General features: G+C 46.9%; 1 protein-coding gene across 3 annotated transcripts; it reads right to left on the bottom strand.

Annotated features, from left to right (window-relative positions):
• Window positions 1–651: 651 nt before the first annotated feature.
• On the bottom strand, window positions 652–12872 carry DHODH (dihydroorotate dehydrogenase (quinone)). Of its 3 annotated transcripts, XM_020963730.2 has the most exons (9): window positions 12648–12870; window positions 11215–11427; window positions 8709–8908; window positions 8435–8517; window positions 5062–5249; window positions 3560–3673; window positions 2488–2641; window positions 2207–2366; window positions 652–989 (listed from the first exon to the last, which is right to left on the bottom strand). In XM_020963730.2, the coding sequence occupies exons 1-9, from the start codon at window positions 12666–12668 to the stop codon at window positions 935–937; spliced, it is 1188 nt and encodes a 395-aa protein (XP_020819389.1). In that variant the 5' UTR covers window positions 12669–12870; the 3' UTR covers window positions 652–934. The 3 variants fall into 3 exon arrangements, with proteins under 3 accessions (XP_020819389.1, XP_078005494.1, XP_020819390.1); XM_078149368.1 differs by lacking the exon at window positions 2207–2366 and having other exon boundaries at window positions 12648–12872; XM_020963731.2 differs by lacking the exon at window positions 11215–11427 and having other exon boundaries at window positions 12648–12868.
• Window positions 12873–17749: the final 4877 nt, after the last annotated feature.

The following is a 17749-nucleotide window of genomic DNA, read 5'->3' as shown; positions in this document are numbered from 1 at the left end:
CCTTCTCCCTTTCCCTCTTTCCCCAAGGTAGCAGGGTGGCACAGCAGAGTGCTGTACGTGGAGTCAGGACAACCCGACTTCAAATGCTGCTTCAGACATCTGTGCTGCCACTCAGTTAACCTTCTCAGCCTCAGTTTTCTCATGTGTAAGATGGAGATACTAACAGCACCGGCCTCTTGTTGTGAAGATCAAATGGGGGGATCGTGTGTAAATTGCTTTGTAAACTGTAAAGCACCACATAAATGCCATAATGACTGTTGTTGTTACTATTAAGAATGAAAAGTAAAAACAAAAACCTTGTCACAGATATGCAATCGAGCAAAACAAATCCCTGCATCCGCCATGTGTGAAAAGGTGTGACTCTGATGCGTGTTCAGTCACTGCCTCCCTGCTCAGCCATCCTTCAAGGCCCACGGCCACAGCGCTGTAAAATCCTCATCGGGAGGAGCTAGGGTTGTCTCCTCCCCCAGTCTTGCCTCCCTCCTTCGGGAGGAGAAAAGTGGACACTCCACAGGCTTCCTGCAGGAACCTCAGCTCAGTCGTGGCATAGCCCTCATGCTGGTCACCAAAAGCGCATGATCCAGGTCACAATGCTTTGAGGGGAGTGGGTAGAATAAGACGCCCTACAGAAAGAGGCCAGAGTTCTAAATATAAACTTGACATGACTTTACTTCACAATAGTTTTCTTTTATGTACAGAATGTTCACCATAACAAAAGACCTTGGGGCGTGAGCTTCAAAAGAATCACAACTGAGGTGTACGGTCAGAGCAGGCCACAAAGGAGAGTCCTCAGAGGCCTCGAAGCCATGTCATTATCCTTTATAGTCCTGCCATGTCGGTGAGGCTAGTCTCCTGGGATATGGGGATCAGCTTCCAGGTGGATTCCTTCCATCCACCAAGGACACGACTTCACGTTCCACACAGAACAATTTGCTCACCTCCGATGATCTGCTCCAATTGCATCTGTGAGTTGGCTGAAACCCTGCTCTCTGGAACAAAAGAAAAAGAGGCTGCTATAAAGACATCACAAACTATGAGCCCAGCTTTCAAGGAGAACCTACAGTCTACTGCATGTCACAGAATCACAAAACCTCAGAGTTGGAACCAACCTCCGACACCATTTCACAAAACCAGTGCTGGGCCAAGAATTCCTTCCACAACATTACCAACCAGGGGATATCCTTCCTCTCAGAGTAGCCTATTCTACTCCTGGAAGCCTCCAATTGTAAGCCTGTTTTTTTTTTCATTCTATCAAACCTAGATCTATGTCTCTCTTCTAAAAGAACAGGATGACGTGTGGAAGTTGCCTATCCCAGGCTCCATCTCACAGCAGCCCATTCCCCCAGACATGACACACTGTCTCTATCCCACTGACAACATCCTCTTTAAAACTAAAAAACAGATAGGCTCCATACCTCCAGGTACTGGCTAGCTCATTAATAAAACCAGTCCTATTATGGGAAGACATCAGGAATACCCCTGATGTTCTTAGAAAGTACAGATAATGAAATTAAATATATACCACAATAATAACTTCTACATTAAGGATGTATCTCCCCAGGCAGGAGATAGAAGAAAAAACTGTGCCTGCTCAAAGGTTGCATCCACCACCCAATTAATCAAGAAGCATCTGTGAAGTGGTTCGTGTGTGCCAGGCACTGTGCTAAAACCTGGGAACCCAAAGAGAAGTGAGGACAGTCCCCCCAGGACTCCAAGGAGCCTGCATTCTAGAAGGGGAGATGACATGGAGAGAACGAGGTATACACAAGATCCATGCAGAGCAGAGGGAAGGCAGCCTTCAAGGGAAAGGATCTAGACCATGAGCGGGGAACCTGTGGCCTTCTAGGGTCTTGAGGGTGGCCTTTCAACTGAGTCCAAATTTTACAGAACAAATACTTTCATGAAGGGGATTTGTTCTGTGAAGTTTGCATTCAGTCAAAGGGCTGCCCTTGAGGACCTAGAGGGCCACATGTGGCCTCAAGGCTGAAGGTTCCCCACTCCTGGACCCGACTCTGGGGGACTAGGAGAGGCTTCCTGCAGAAGTTGGGGGAGAGTGGAAGGAAGGCCTGGGGGCCAGCCCATGCAAAGGCAGCCGGGTGGGAAAAGGAGAGCCTCCTGCCACCCCCTGCCACCAGGACAGTGGGAAGAGCACAGACAGGCCACATCAGCGCTGACCACCTACAAGGCTCTGCTTCAGACCACTTACTTCAGAAGGGCCTCCAGCTCCCGCTTGATTTTCCCGACTACAGGGGGTCCCCCGTAGGTGAATGCCGTGTACACCTGCACCAAGGAGGCACCAGCACGGATCTTCTCCAGTGCATCCCGCCCACTGCAGATCCCACCGACTCCAATTATGGGAATTTTGCCTGATAAGTAAACGAATGAAAATGGGCACTCATGCCCACACATCTTCTGTCCCACCCCACCCAACCATCAACTGCACAGCCATGCCTCGGAATGATCCCTCTGGGCCCTCGCAGGCCTTACCTTCTGTGAGCAGGTACATCTCGCTCACGGTCTGGGTCGCTAGGTCTCGGAGGGGCTTCCCACTCAGACCTCCCACTTCAGATCGCAGTGCACACTGAAGGCTGGCAGGGCGACTGACAGTTGTGTTGGCGACTATCAGCCCGTCAACGCCCAGCTGCAGTACGGGAACAGAGAAATGCATGAGCTGCGTGTGGTGGGCAGAGAAGGCCCTCATTCTCGGGCCTATAGGCCCCCCAACATGCCCCGTGTGGTATTCCAGAAAGGAAGGCAGCTCAGCTTGCTAACCAGGCGCACCCGACCCGGGTCACCAGAAATCAAGAGCCAGTATGTGATCCCTGAACCCATTACAGCCACTGGTGGTGCAGTAGAAAAGCCCAGAGCCAGGAAGACCCGAGTTCAAACCCTAGCTATGTGACCCCGGGCAAGTCACTTCACTGCAGTCTGCCTCCACTGCCTCATCCACAAAACAGAGATAACAATAGCACCTACCTCCCAGCAGTGTCGGGAGGCTCAAATGAGATTACTGAAGTAAGGTGCTTTTATGTAAATTATTATAATATTATCATTATATTAATTATTAAATTATGTTCAATTATTACTACATTACAATTTTAATCTTTGAATAAGCAGAGAACGTGAGTCTCAACCTAGGGCTGACTGAGAAAGGCTGGACCTCCAGCTGAAGACTGAAGGGGGCATGAAGGTTTGGGGAGAAAAGAGAGAAGGAGGCCAAGTGGGTAAGCAAAGACCAGCTTTCTCAGGTACAAGGACAACTTTCTCACTCACCCATAACAACCAACAGCACAGTAGCCCCCAGTCTCGGGGCAGGGGATTAAAGGGCCCTTTCTAAACAAGAGCAGAGGGGCAGCTAGGTGGCACAGTGGATACAGCACTGGCCTTGGAGTCAGGAGGACCTGAGTTCAAATCTAGCCTCAGACACTATACTCACTAGCTGTGTGACCTTGGACAAGTCACTTAACCCCAACTGCCTTGCCAAAAAAAAAAGGTAAACAAGAACAGAGTTGGACAGAACATGAGTAAGCAGAATGCTGGCTGTGGCCGGGACTCTTACCTCCTTCATCACACTGGCTATCTCCCTCTTCTCCTGGGCCGTCAGATCTGGGGCAATTTTCACTAGCACCGCTGGCTTGTGTCCACCCTGCAAGGCATCCCTCTCTTTCAGCACCTGGAGACAAGGCATCATTAGAGTTTGAAACTTCTTGGGATGAAGAAAATTTCCAATGAAATTATAAACTATAGCAATTCTTCAATGTTTCTTGAGGGAGGATTTGCTGATGGGAATAGATCAGGAAATGATTGTGATGTTTTTAATAAGGCATAAATGGAAGTTACTAACTGGGCAGAATAAAAAGTAAATAAAAAATTAAGTCACAAACTTAAAGGGAAAACTCTGCATTTTCAGAATAGACAAGTACCTAGAGACCAAGGTAAGATTGACGGGCGTTGGCAATAGCTCAGATGTGGGGGTGAGAGTATGGAGTCCAGAATGATTTCTAGGTTGTGAGCCAGGAAGCCTGGGAGGATGGTGTTACCCTCTATAGTAACACAGAAAAGGGGGAAGGAGGATGAAGAATTAGGGGGAACGATACAGGAGATACGATGATCAATATGAATTTGATTCAATCTTTCCAAGCTACAAAGAGTGAAGCAGCTGAAATCACCATGGATGTGGAGGAGGGACAAAAGAAGGGAGGGAGACAGGAAGGGACCACACATCTGTGGAGGGATGGAGGGATGGAAGGAGCCGGCACATGGTTAAAGTTCACACAGTGGCTGGGGACAAAGAAGTGACAACAGAAGAAGGTACACATAGGGGCCAGGGATAGACACATAGTACCTGAGCACAGATAGATAAGACAGACACCCGGAACCAGACATGCAGGCAGAGGGCTGGAGCAGGGCACAGGTCTCCCCTCTCAGTGCCAGAGGCCTCAGCCAAGTACCCAGTTTGCTGGTGGTGGTCTCTCCACACATCCATTCTTAGGCTCTCACTTGAGAGGGTTTTTTTAGGGTTTGTTGTTGTTGTTTTGGGGGGTGAGGGTGGCGAGAGGCCACAGAGTGCCGTACTATATGGTAAAATTAACATAGATGTGTGGTTTGGGTTTTTTTGGAATGTGGATTTCTTTCAGAATTCTTTACATAAAGTCAAATTTATGTAATGTAAACTTACTTGGTGAGAACTACCTATATTTAGAAAACTTTCTGAAAAAAAGTTAGATGATTCTAGTGTTTCAAGTACAAAATCATTAGAAATTATGATTCCTAGCCCCAGATGACAGGCATATCATTTGTTTGCTTTTTGTTTCTTACAAGGGAAGGCCATCCGAGAGGGCAGAGGGACAAGGCTAAGACAGGAAATCTGAGTAATATAAAAATAAAAAATATCAATCAAAAATCTATTTTTAAAAACTCTAAAGTTTTGGAGTGTTTTGGTTTTTTCTTTCTTTCTTTCTTTTCCAACAAAAAGCATTATCAAAAAACTTTCTAAACCAATTTGAATTCAAATGTCTTTAAGACTGGTCTTTAAAGATCCGGATTTTGCAGATGACGGACCTTGATCAGCAGCTGGCGCAATTCTTCTTTCCCCTGCAGATTCCTCAGTCCAGCAGTATTAGGACTGGAAACATTCACCACCAGGTAATCCGCCAAAGGCCCCATCACTCGCACTCCTTCTGTGTAATCAGCTGCAGCATCTGAAGAGCTCTTATTCTTTCCCAAGTTTATTCCTAGCGGCATCCCATCTGCAAGAGATGTTCAAACCCCTGAGACTGGGGAACCTACTACTGTTCAGGTAACCAAGCTTCCTTCAGCTCTAAAGTACATGCAAAGGTCTGCAAAGGTTTTTCTATCAAATGGCTGGGCATCAGCCTAGAACATCAGCAGAATTAGTGACACCTCTTTACTAACAGGAAGCACTCGGACTTACTAAGAACTTTCTCAAATCCAAGGTGAAGAATTTCCTATTTTGGTTTCATCTGTTTGAGAGTTTAAAATGAATTAAAATGAAATGGAGGACTCTGATCTATTGGGTTTCAGGAACAGTCGGGTGAAAGCCAATAATTCACATTAACTCAGGAGAGAGTGGGAATGACGGGGGCGGGGAGCAAGAGGCTTCTCCCTTGGCTCTGGGAGGGGGGCCCTGAGCCATCCTGTGATTCTCTAGGATATTCCACAAGCCCAGAATGTGCTCCTTCCTGTGTTCTGCCTCTAAGAATCCTTCAGACTTCAATCTGTGTCACCTCCTACAGGAAGCTGCCTCTGATCTCCTCAGCTGTCAGGACTTTCTCTCTCCTCACATTCTCTTTTACTGACCTGCATAAATGTCCAAGTCCCAGTTGCCCCCTTCTTCTCACAAAATATAACCCCCTGGAAAAAAGGATGTTTTTAGTTCTTTTTGCATCTGTAGGAAGGACCTTCCACAATATTTTTTGTCCAGACCTGTGGTTTCATTGACACAGGGAACTTCTAGTGAATAACTCCCTCCACCAATGCTATTAGCAACTGCAGCCAGGTGGCACAATAGACAGAGCCTGGGCTGAGAATCAAGAAGACCTCAGTTCAAATCCAGCTGAGACATTTACTAGTCGTCCCTTAACCTGTCTGCTTGAGCCTCCTTGACTGTAAGATGAGGATAATAACCTCCTTCCCAGGGTTGTTGTGAGGATCAAGTGGGCTAATATTTGTAAAATGCTTAAAAAATGCCCATTTGTTTCTTCCCTTTCTCATAATCTGGGATACCAAGAGCTTAAGTTATGAGTTTAACTTGTTCGAGGTCACAAAGCCAGTATGCATCAAAGGCAGGACTGGAACTCAGGTCTTCCCAACTTCAGTTCTGGCTCTCTGGGCATTATACCACACTGCTTCTCACATGACAGGCCTTTAATAAATGCCTTGGAATGCTTGCCAACCACTTAGATTAAGTTGGATTGGAAAGTACCATCACTGCCCTGGAGCTGACTGTAATGTTCACTAGCACCCACCTGGCCCTGCAGACCTGGACTGACTCAAGGAGAAACTGAGCAGTTTCTCTTTCCCTGGGGGTCTGATGTCTTTCTTCAACCCCTCACTCCTAGGTACATTGATGGTGAAAAATGTAAGTTTTTCCCTAACTCCCAGCGTCCCTTCCAACTGCCACCATGGTCCCTGGCCTGGTGCAGACGCCCTCTGATGACTTGGGAGGCAGGATATACTTTCATTTCAAATACCTAACCATGACAGGATCAGAGCAGCTCCCAGCATGACCAGCCAGAGGAAGGTGGAAGGGAGAAAAGATCCTGGAAAGTGTCCCAAGCCTCACTAAGACCTTTCAAGGGTCCCCAGACAGGCAGTTTTTTGTTATCAGTGTCAGAACCACCAAAGCAGAGTTTTCTTTACAAAACAATTTTATAAATATATCTGGGGACACAGTGTGTGGCATTTAAAAAAACAGCATCCCCTTACTGCTAAGTACCCAGAGACCTTTCAAAAGATGTAACAATGTAACTGAAAGACTGGTACTGGGGTAGAAGTGAGAAACCTTGAGGTCTGATCCTGGCTCTGACATCTAAAAGCTATATGACTACAAGCAAGTTCTTTCACCTCTGTGAGCCTCAGATTTCCCATCTATAAAATCAAGGTGGTATTACCTGACCCGCCTGCCTCACAGAAAGGGTTGCTGTGAGGATCAAGTAAGATAATGAATGTGAAAGTGTTTTGGAAACCATAAAGAAATACACAAATTCATTGGGCTGGGGAAGGGGGTGTCTGGTCCTGTGATTTCATCGCTTTGGGGAACTCCTGGTGAGGAAATTCTCTTCACAATTACAGATTGTAACTCACAGTCTGGGAGAGCTGCCTAGGGCACTGAAAAGTTCAGTGACTTGTCCAAGATCTCACAGCTAGTCTGTGCCCAGGGCATCCTAACACCAAGGTCAGATGATAATGATAATGATGATCCATCCCTGCAATGAAGACGTGCTCTGTATCATTTGCCTGCCCTCTCTGCCCCCATAAAACCTTCTGGAAGGAATGTCCTGAGGGCCACAAAGGCCGGGCCGGCCAAAGCAGCCAGAGACCAGCAGATCACGGGAACAGCCTCGGGCTACAGAAGGCATCCTGGCCCTGGATGCATCCCAACAGAAGGGAGAGCACCCAAGGAGGGTTAGTCGTCCCTGCCACAGGACCCCTTCACTGTGAGCTCTCGGAGGGCAGGGCGGTGTTTTTGCCCTTCTTTGTGTCCTCAGCACTGACACTTCGCAGGTGCTTAATCAATGCTTAGTGACTGACTGATAACCTTTAAAATGGTCACCAAAGAAGCCATACAATTATGGACATGAAAAGGGGGGAGCCTCACTTTAAAAGAAGATCTCAGCCGGGCACTAGATAGCTCAGGTTTGAATGGCTCCATGCCAGACTGGCTAAGACCCTAGGCAGGCAACTTAAACTTTCCGTTTCCCCTCCTATAAAGTAAGAGAAATCAAGTTCACACAGTGGCCGGGGACAAAGAAGTGAGAACAGAAGAAGGTACACATAGAGGCCAGGGATAGACACACCAGACAAGACAGACACCCGGAACCAGACATGCAGGCAGAGGGCTGGAGCAGGGCACAGGGCACACGATTTAATTCAACTAAAAAAAAAAAAGAGCATACAAGAGAGAAAAAAACCAAACTCTACAAGCCGGTCTTTTCTAGGACCATGGGAGCCTAGCTCCAGAGCTGGAAGGACCTCAGAGGAAGGATCTCTTCACCCCTCATTTTTCAGATGAGGAAACTGAGGCTCAGGGATAGGAAGGGCCTTGTCTGATGTCACAAAGGGTTTAACCAAGCAGAATTCACCCAAGATACCAAGTCACTGAGAAATTCTGCTCAACGTTGAAGTCAAGTTTTTCCTAGCCAAGGAATTAATCACTGAGCCAGGTCCAGGTCCGAGGATTGTTCCCTTTTACCTTGGGTGAGCTTAACCTGCTTTTGCTCCCGCGCCCGTAACCTATGTTCCACCACGGAGAGTCCTTGACTGTTGAAGCCATATCTGTGGAATGCAAGAGAACGTGGCTCACTCCAAGGGCTCTGCTCCCCCACCAGAAAGTACTCAGCATCTGCAACATTCTGAGGGATGGGCCAACATCCACCCTGGGAGAGGGGAAGGAAACGAAAGCCGACTTCCCCATCTTTAGGGCTTGACTAAGAAACACTCTTCACAAACCAGATCTGTTCACCTACCTGTTAATAACAGCCTGATCTTCTGGGAGTCGGAAGACTCTGGGTTTAGGGTTTCCTTCCTGCGGTTTTGGGGTAACACTTCCTACTTCAACAAAACCAAAGCCCATCTTGTAAAGTCCATCCACAGCTTCCCCATGCTTGTCGAAGCCCGCAGCCATTCCCAGGGGATTTCGAAATTTATGGCCCAGGACCCGTACTTCCTAGAAGGACAAAGAGATCAAGTTTACACTGATTACATACAAGATTACATTACAGCTCCATCATTTCATCAACACCGTGCATTAACTAAGCTAGCAGGCCAAGGACACTCACCTACTATGGCCTCTAGAAAGAGTCTCAGACAGAACATCTCATTTTAATGAGCTAACACTGTTTCCCCAAGAACAGAACCTTTTTCTGAACAACAAATGACTTCCAGAACCTGTTCCTTTCCTTTCAGAATAGTCTCTCTCTCCCCATCCCTAATTCTCCCCTGTATTTCAATCCTTCCACTCAGACAGTATCATTTGAGTTAGGAAAGTCCCACCAACTGCACAGGACAGACGTCCTGCTTTCACACTAAAACAGGGATTCTTAACCTGGGGTCCTCGGACAGGAAAAAAAAATTATCATTTTCACCCACCTCAAACTGAAATCTAGTGTCTCCTTCAATGACGAATTTTTGCAGCTAGCATTCATATAGTCTAAGGTTTGCAAGGCTTTTTACTATGTTATCCCATTGGATCATCACAATAACCCAGGGAGGTGGGTGCTGTTACCATCCCCATTTTAAAAATAAGCAAACTGAGGCGGATAGAGCTTAAGTGCCTTGCCAGAGGTCACACACTAATAAGTGTCTGAGGCCAGGTCTGAACTCGTGTCTTCCTGACTCCATGCCCAGCGCTCTATCCACTGCACCACCAGTCCACAAGCTTCACTAGAATGCCAAAGGGGTCCAAGTCACAAAAAAGGTCAAGGACTCTTAAACTAGGAAACGCTCATCTGAATACCAAGACGGAAAAGGAAAGAGATATGAGGCAGTATAAATCAAGGTGCATTTTTAACCATTAGACACACACACACACACACACACACACACACACGTATATATGTAATGCATAAATACATGATACATAGCTGTGTGCATGTGTACATGTGTGCAAGTAAGTGTGTGCGTGTATACATACACGTACATACACCCTCCCCTATCATCAAGCTCTAACCTATAAAATTGATTAGGGAGGGCATGTCGCACAACAGTCATCCACCTCTTTAGCCACATTCCATGAGGGACTAAGTAAGGGCCAGGGGAATCCTAAGCTCTCGGGTAGGAGAGAAAGGAAAGGGAGAAACAGGGAGGGGAGTGAGAAAGTTGAAGAGGAGAAGAATTAAGAGAAAGAAGCCTGAGGAAAAAAGGCAGAGAGGAAAATGGAAGGGGAAAGGAGGACCAGTAACCCATGGCTGGCAGGCCTCTGTCCGGGGTCCTGACACAATGTTCCAGCTCTCCGTCAGGCAGAGGGGGCCACGCTACAGGTTGGAGGGGGAAACAAAAAGGAAACCCATACAACAGAAGGGTTGGGGACCTCCTGCTGACTAGGCAGCAATTCCAGCAAACCGTGTTTCTTGTAAATAAAAACATTAACCTGAAAGAAGGGTCTTTTGCCTCTATTTGGATCCCCAGAGCTCAGCACAGTGCCTGGCACAAAATAATAAATGATTAGTGAACTGAATTAAGCTGCATTTGTAGACCTACTCGTTCTACAAATCATCTTGTCCGCTTCCTTCTACTAAGACCCCAACATTCCCCTTGAGCTCACTGGGCAACTTGGGTCCTCAAGGACACACCTGAGGGACAAGGGCTTTTCCACCACACCCTGGAACCTCACTAGGACACTCTTTGTTATCAAGCTACCTTTAGTATAATTCTATCAAGGGCTCCTTCAGGGGAAAATCAGCTTACTGAAACACCAAAGGAATTTGTTCTGGAACCTACAGGGGCATCTTCTGACAGATATGGAAGGATGATGTAAGGAGGCGGCTACATATGTGTACGTGGGTGCGTACATGCATGCATATGTGTACATATACACGTATGGGTACGACGTATGTGTAGCGCATGTGTATATATGTATTTAGGTCAGTTAGTTCTGCTCCAAGCACCTCTTCAGCTCCGTTCATTCTTTTTTTTTTGGCTAGGCAATGGGGTTAAGTGACTTGCCCAGGGTCACACGGCTAGTAAGTGTTATGTGTCTGAGGCCACATTTGAACTCAGGTCCTCCTGAATCCAGGGCCGGTGCTCTATCCACTGCGCCACCTAGCTGCCCCTCAGCTCTATTCATTCTTAAAACACAGAAGGAACCCCTGCATTTGGCAAATGAAACACATGGGAGCCAAGGACGTTTCATCACTTTGGCCAGCCCAAGGACTCCTGAATTTCCAGTCATGACCATGGCTTCCCCCAAGGCTGGCCCTAGTCGGATACAGCGGGGTGCTTCCCCTGGCCCCCTCAAGCCCAGAGAGGACGTACCAGCATGCTGGAATCTGGGAGGGCCGAGCGTGGGAGCAGTCCCATGGCAATGCAGCGAATGGTGAGCCTGTGAGCCAGCTCAGGGTCCACCAGCCGCTGCAGCGTGGGCATCAGGTAGTGGGCATAGAAGTGCTCGTCCCCCACCGCCGTCAGGTAGGAGGCGAAGATCAGTCCTCCACCTCCAAGGATCATCGCTGCCTGCTGGGCCCGCTTCTGCAAAAACAACTGGTCAGGGACCCACCCGAGGGCCAAGACAAAGGGTGGCCTCTTCCACCCACCAGCCAAACATTCCATAAGCTCTGGATCTTTTGTGCGTGTCATGAACCTTTGGGGGAGGCTGGCGAAGTCTATGGACCACTTCTCAGAACAAGGCTTTGTTGCCTCCATCCACGATGGAAGGAAATGCTAAATGTCAGTCAGGCCTTAGGGGAATTGTGCTCTCTTCTCCCCATCCAAGTTCGAGGATCCCCTGATGTCTGTCCACAGACGCCACGTTTGGAACCTCTGAGATACACTGACTACAACATAAGGAGACCGGTCTTCCTTTCTTTGGCTCCCTTACTCCCATGATCTGGGATGCCGTCCACAAGAGCATCTCCCTTACCCACGCACATCACAACCCGGTAACCCCTAGCCTGGTAAATGGCTTCACAGGATTGCTGAGAACAAACCTGGTGGGTCTCTCCCCACCTGGCTGGAGGCCTGCACTCAAAGCCTTCCTCACTTGCATTTGACTGGCTCTGCCTAGGAGAGCCCAGGGTCACCTCCACACCCCAGAGGAAGCCGGTAGAATAAGCATTCATGCACAGGGCTAAGCTCTTTAAAAAGCTTATCTCATCGGACCTTCGCAACCACCCTGAGAGGGAGGGGCTGTTATTATTCACATTTTGCATTTATGGAAATTGAGGCAAATAGGTAAAATGACTTGTCCAGGGTCACACAGTTACTACAAGCTGGATTTGAACTCGACCACAGGTCGGCGCTCCATTCTTTCTAGCATGGGGAAACATAATCAGTGGAAGGTAAGCGCTTTGAGTGCCGCCCCCACCCCCAGCAGAGTTTGGCATGGATGGTGGGTGGGTTTTTTTAGCCCTGACCCCTTTTGGGGTTTTCTATTTCCTTCTGCAGCTCATTCTGCAGATGAGGAAACTGAGGCAAACAGGGCTAAGTGACTTACTTGCCCAGGGTCACACAGCTAAGTGTCTGAGGCCGCATTTGAACTTAGGTCCTCTGGCCTCCCCCAGGCCCAGCACTCTGCCAAGCCCACGTGGCACCGGGGATCGGCCAGTGAACCCTGACCTTCGGGCGCCCATCCCCCCCGCAGAGCACGCGCGCGCCGGTGGGCGGGCGGGGGCACGCCCACCTCGACCTGGGGGTCGCGGCCGGCCAGGGCGCCCCTGTGGCGGGGGTAGTGGAGGAGGAGGAATCCTTACCCTCAGCCACCGTCCCGCCATCCTGTCCGAGTCACCGCAGAAACCCCGCCCCCGACTCCGCGATCATTGGCGGAGGCGGTGCGGCCTCCCTCCAATCAGAAGGAGAGGCGCAAAGGCAAAACTTCCCCTGGAGGGCGGGCCGCCGGAAGGCCTAACCTGGGCCTGGTTAACCCCCACTTTCTTATTAAGGAGGAGGAAGCGGAGGCCTGAAGAGTTTCTGTGACCTGCCCCAGGCCGGAAGGTCGGAAGTGGGGCGGAAGCCTCAGTCCGGGGGGGCCCCCACGCGCGTTGGGGGAGGGGTCGGGGAAGGGCTCGCCCGGACCCAGAAAAGCCCCTCCCTTTTCGCGCCTACGGGAGAGGGGAGGGGGAGGAGAGGGAGAGAACTAGGTCATTGTCTGTCATCTTGTTCCTTGTGCTGCCCTCTGCTGGCCAGGAGGACCAAACTTTGCAGTTCGGCGAGAGGAGTAGATTATAAGCACCTGGAGGGTAGCCTCCAATTTCGGTTTTGCTTTTCATCTGTCCTCAACATTTCTCTTTCAGTGCCTGGAGTGTGAAAAAGGGGCCCAATACATTCGCTTCCTGAGTTGGATTGCGTTCAGCCAGGCTTCTCCCTTTATTTTACAAAAATGCCGAAAGGGTTAAATTGTTTCCCTCAAATTATGCTTTCCTTCCCTAAAGCAGCCCTAGCGTGAGTGTGTAAAGTAACCTTTGTAGAGCAGGTTACTTAAGCCGTGAGATTCCGGCCTAGTTACTACAACACGATTTGCCTCAGTTTCCTCTTCTGTAAAATGACAGTGATAATAGCACCTCCCTCCCAGGATTGTGAGGATAGAAAGATAATTTGTATAAAGGGCTTCGCAAGCTTTAAAAAGCTAGATAAATGGCAGTTATTATTGTTATATAATGTTGTATTGCATAAACATGTTAGATATAAAAGTGTAGTTACTGTCATATAATTTGTATTATACAAACATCTTATATATAAAATATAGCTATTGTTTCATATAATTTATATACATCCTGTATACCCTTGTATGCTCATGTCTCCCTGGTTAGAATGTAAGCTCCTTGAGAGCAGGGACTGTCTATTTTGTCTTTGCATCCTGAGCTGCCTTATGGGGAGTAGATAAGAAATATTTGTTCAACCATGCAAAAAGCCCACTGGCTATGAGATAAAATGCATACTCCATAATCTGGAATTTGTTTTGGTAGTATCCCTACTAACACCAGAGTGTTAGTATCTCCTTGAAGGCAGATATTAGGTGTTCCACTAGATAGGGACTCCTTCAGGATTAACACTGTGTTCTGCCCAGTTAAGGTCTTCTAGAAATAGGTGGTGATTGGCTAGAATTTTGCCCAACAGAGAATGAAGCAAGCAGAGCCAGACTTCTATTCCTAATATTCTACTATTCTAAGTCAAATCTGCTACAGGATTCTCACCCAACTCCAATGTATCTGCTATACAGCATAGATTGTTTTAGCAGACTCAAGGCACAAAGTGCAAAGGAGATAAACTTTTAAGTAGCAAAATTTCCCCCAGATTACTGATGTCAAATGTCTTTAGAGGGATGTAACCCACTTCTGAGAAAGACATTTGAGATCAGAATGTTATAAAAGAAAGGGCCCTTAGAGATTCTCTAGGTCATTCAGTTATATCAGACTCTCCATGACACCATTTTATTTGGGGTTTTCTTGGCAAAGGTACTAGAGTGGTTTGCCATTTCCTTCTCCAGCTCATTTTACAGATGAGGAATTGAGGCAAACAGGGTGAAACAACTTGCTCAAGGTCACACAGCCAGTAAGTGTCTGAGTCCAAATTTGAACTCAGGTTCTTTGGATTTCAGGCCCCCTCGCTGCCTTTCCTCTAGTCCTACCAGACCTTATTTTAAGAATGAGGAAACAGGCTCAGAGATTCTTCTACTAGTATTCAGCATCTACTGTGTAAGAGGTGCAGTGCTAAATTCCTGGGCTTGGAGCCAAAAGGAAGCACAGCCCCCTAGCCCCTGGGAGAAGGGAGGGCTCTATACAAACAAATAAATACAAAATACACAAAATTATCAGAGGGTATCAGGATAATACTCCAGTAGAAGGTGATGCTGCTGCTGAACCTAGGAGATAATAGAGGGATTGCATTCCCTGCATGCAAAAGCCCTGAGATCAGAGATGGAAAGTTTTGTTGGAGAATAACACTTGATAATTGCTTGTTGATTTTAAGGTTTGTAGATAGCTGGAGGAGAGCTCTAGTGTTTGGAGTCCCTGCTCTTAAGTAGCAATTAAGTAAACATTCTACTTTTCCCTGAAGGAAAAGGTGAAAGCGCTTTGCTTAGAAAACTTAGCTCCCACAATTCCTTAGTTAGTTGCCATATACAAAACAAGGCACAAAAACATTAAAAAAAAAAGTGACTGTAAAAAAGCCCCTAAGTCCTTGAAAAAAGATCAAACCTCATGCCCAGTGGAAGCAGGTTGGACCTTCTGACTGTTCCTCTCATGCCACCTGGGTGTCATCACAAGATATTCTTAAGATACCAAGCAATTGATCTTCCCACCACACTGGTCTGACCACATGATTCTCTTGCTTAAAGTCTTCAATGGCTTCCAGTTGCCTAGACAGTGATAATTTTATAGCTGGAAAAGACTTTAAAGGCCATTATGTTCCAAACTGCCACTCATTTTACAGATGAGGAAACTGAGGCACAGAGAGATTAAGTGACTTGTCTAAGTGTCTGAGGAAGGATTTAAGCTCAAATCTTTCTGACTCCAAGTCCAACGGTCTATCCACTGGGCCACCTCATGGAGATAAAAAGTAAGTTCCTTAGTCTGGCATTTAAAACCTTCTGAATGTTGCTTCAATTCACCTTTCAATTAGGTGGTGTAGTAGATAGGGAACCAGGTCTGGAGCCAGGAAGATCTGAGTTCAAATGTGGCCTGAGATATTTACTAAACTTTGTGGCCCTGGTCAAGTCACTTAATCTTTGTCTCAGTTTCCTCATCTGTAAAATGGGGATAATAATAGCACCTACCTCCTAGGGTTGTGAAATTCTTAGCACACTGCCTGGCACGTTGTAAGTGCTATATAAATGTTATATTACCATTATTTCACTCATCTTACTTCCCACCTCCATGCATTCACATCTATCTGGAATAGACGTCTTTCACACCCCAGTCTAATGAAAGTTTTTTTCTTGGGCCAATTCAAGATACAAATTCCATCAAGTTTTACCTAATAATCATCACTAAGTTCTATATGAAAACAATTTTTTTTATCAGTAGATTTTCTTATAGTATCTTGTCTGTATCTCATTTGCTCTTACCACATTCTATTTTGTATCATACTTAATATATTTAACCCACTTTATGGGTTCACTCAACTCTCACTGGCACTGGCAGATTGAATCTTTCTTGGGGTAGCTATTACAATTTCAGGGTTCAAGGGATAGCTAACACTAGCTGTGGTATGGATCCCCTGAACAATCACCAATATACTCAGTTCTTTAATAAAGGCATTTACTCAAATGACATAACAAAATAGTACTTACAAAGCATTTCCCTACATACCTTCTTCCACAGATATGCAGTCTAGAGGGGGGCTGGGGAGAAACTGGGCTTACACTTACAAGTATAATGTTAATTATACACCCGCACACAAGCCCAAGGCAACTCACAATTCTAGCACTGATGCTGGTGATAGATGAATCATTCTGTAGCCAGGCTAGGTCAGGGGATCTGCTGCTAGACACAGTGGCTACCAGACAGGGCCAGGCAGGTCCCTCTGCTTGACCTTGCAGTGCTGTTTTAGCTAAGGCAAAGACCTTTAGCTTCTCAGTAGCAGAAATCTCTTCCCTTTGACTTGGGCTTTGACGTACTTTGTTACCTCCTGGCAGGTGGGAGAAGTGTAATCTCTCCTGTTTGACAATCCTCCCAGGCTCAAAGTAAGATACTGCTTTGCATTGGGATGCCTTAGGAAGACCATTTCCAATTCAAGTAGTTCTGCTTCCCATACTCTTTAGGGAATCTTGTGTAGGGGAGTGGATAAGGACGGTTTATTCCCTAAGAGTCCAGTTTATTCCCTGAGGTTTTCCATTAATTGTTTGGCTTACATGCAATTAAACTATTAAGCCTCAGACCCTTTCTACCTGATGAGATGTCAATTTAGCTTCTGAAGTCCCTCCCCCTTCTTCAGCAAAACCTTCAGCCTTTGCTGAAGTCCTATGGTATACTCTCTCCTTCATGAGTTATTCCTTCCTTACCCAGTAGACTTTAAGCTATTTGAAGACAAGGACTGTCATTTTTCTTTTTTTTTTAATGTCCAGAACCTACTATAGAGAGACTGCTTGAAATGTATTTGTTGTAACAGCAACATTGTTCAATGACTAACTTTGATACTTACCTCATCTTAGCAATGCAAGGATCTAAGACAATTCCAATTGATGGGAAATAGTATCCACAGAAAAAGAACTATGGAGTCTGAATGCACATTGAAGTGACAGGTATGGGCCCTGGGAACACCCCCCCCAACTCTCCTTGAGTTTTCTCCTTTTCCCACATGACCAAGTTCACTTGAGGTCATCCCAGTAATCCTCTCAACTAGCCTTTTATTGTGGCTATGCCCAATCTCCTTATTCTGTTCCCTTGGACCCAGCCCAACCTTCATCATTGGAATGCCCCACCACCACTGCCACCACTGCTTCCCACCTTTGATCCTATCTAGACCTCATTCCCAGACTGCTTTCCTCCTTCAGTCACCTCAGCCTACTGGCCCCCCCCATCAAGATCCTCCCTAGACCCCTCCTCACAGTCGCTCCAAACTACTTGGCCACTCCTAGATCCCTTCCACAGTCTTTCTGTATATAAGGTCCCTCTGGCCTCCATTAAGGGGCCTAGATTCTTTAAGAGTCTAGCCAAGTGCTCACATTCTTAAAATCTAGCCAATGGATGAGATTTATTCTAACCCACTGGTCAATGTGATCGTCACAAATGTTCAAATTCCTTAAGAGTCTGGCCAATATGGCGAATCTTTAATAAGCCTTGTCTTTAGCTGATGGAAGTCTTGGGTGGAATTCATTTGGGCAGGGCTCGCATGTCAGTATTTAGGGGTCCCAGAA

The sequence above is a fragment of the Phascolarctos cinereus genome, unplaced genomic scaffold (genome assembly GCF_003287225.1).
Source record: "Phascolarctos cinereus isolate Bilbo 61053 unplaced genomic scaffold, phaCin_HiC Scaffold_2;HRSCAF=192, whole genome shotgun sequence".
Taxonomy (NCBI): domain Eukaryota; kingdom Metazoa; phylum Chordata; class Mammalia; order Diprotodontia; family Phascolarctidae; genus Phascolarctos; species Phascolarctos cinereus.
Note: the sequence above shows the minus strand (reverse complement) of the source record. Positions and strands in the feature narration are given on the sequence as shown.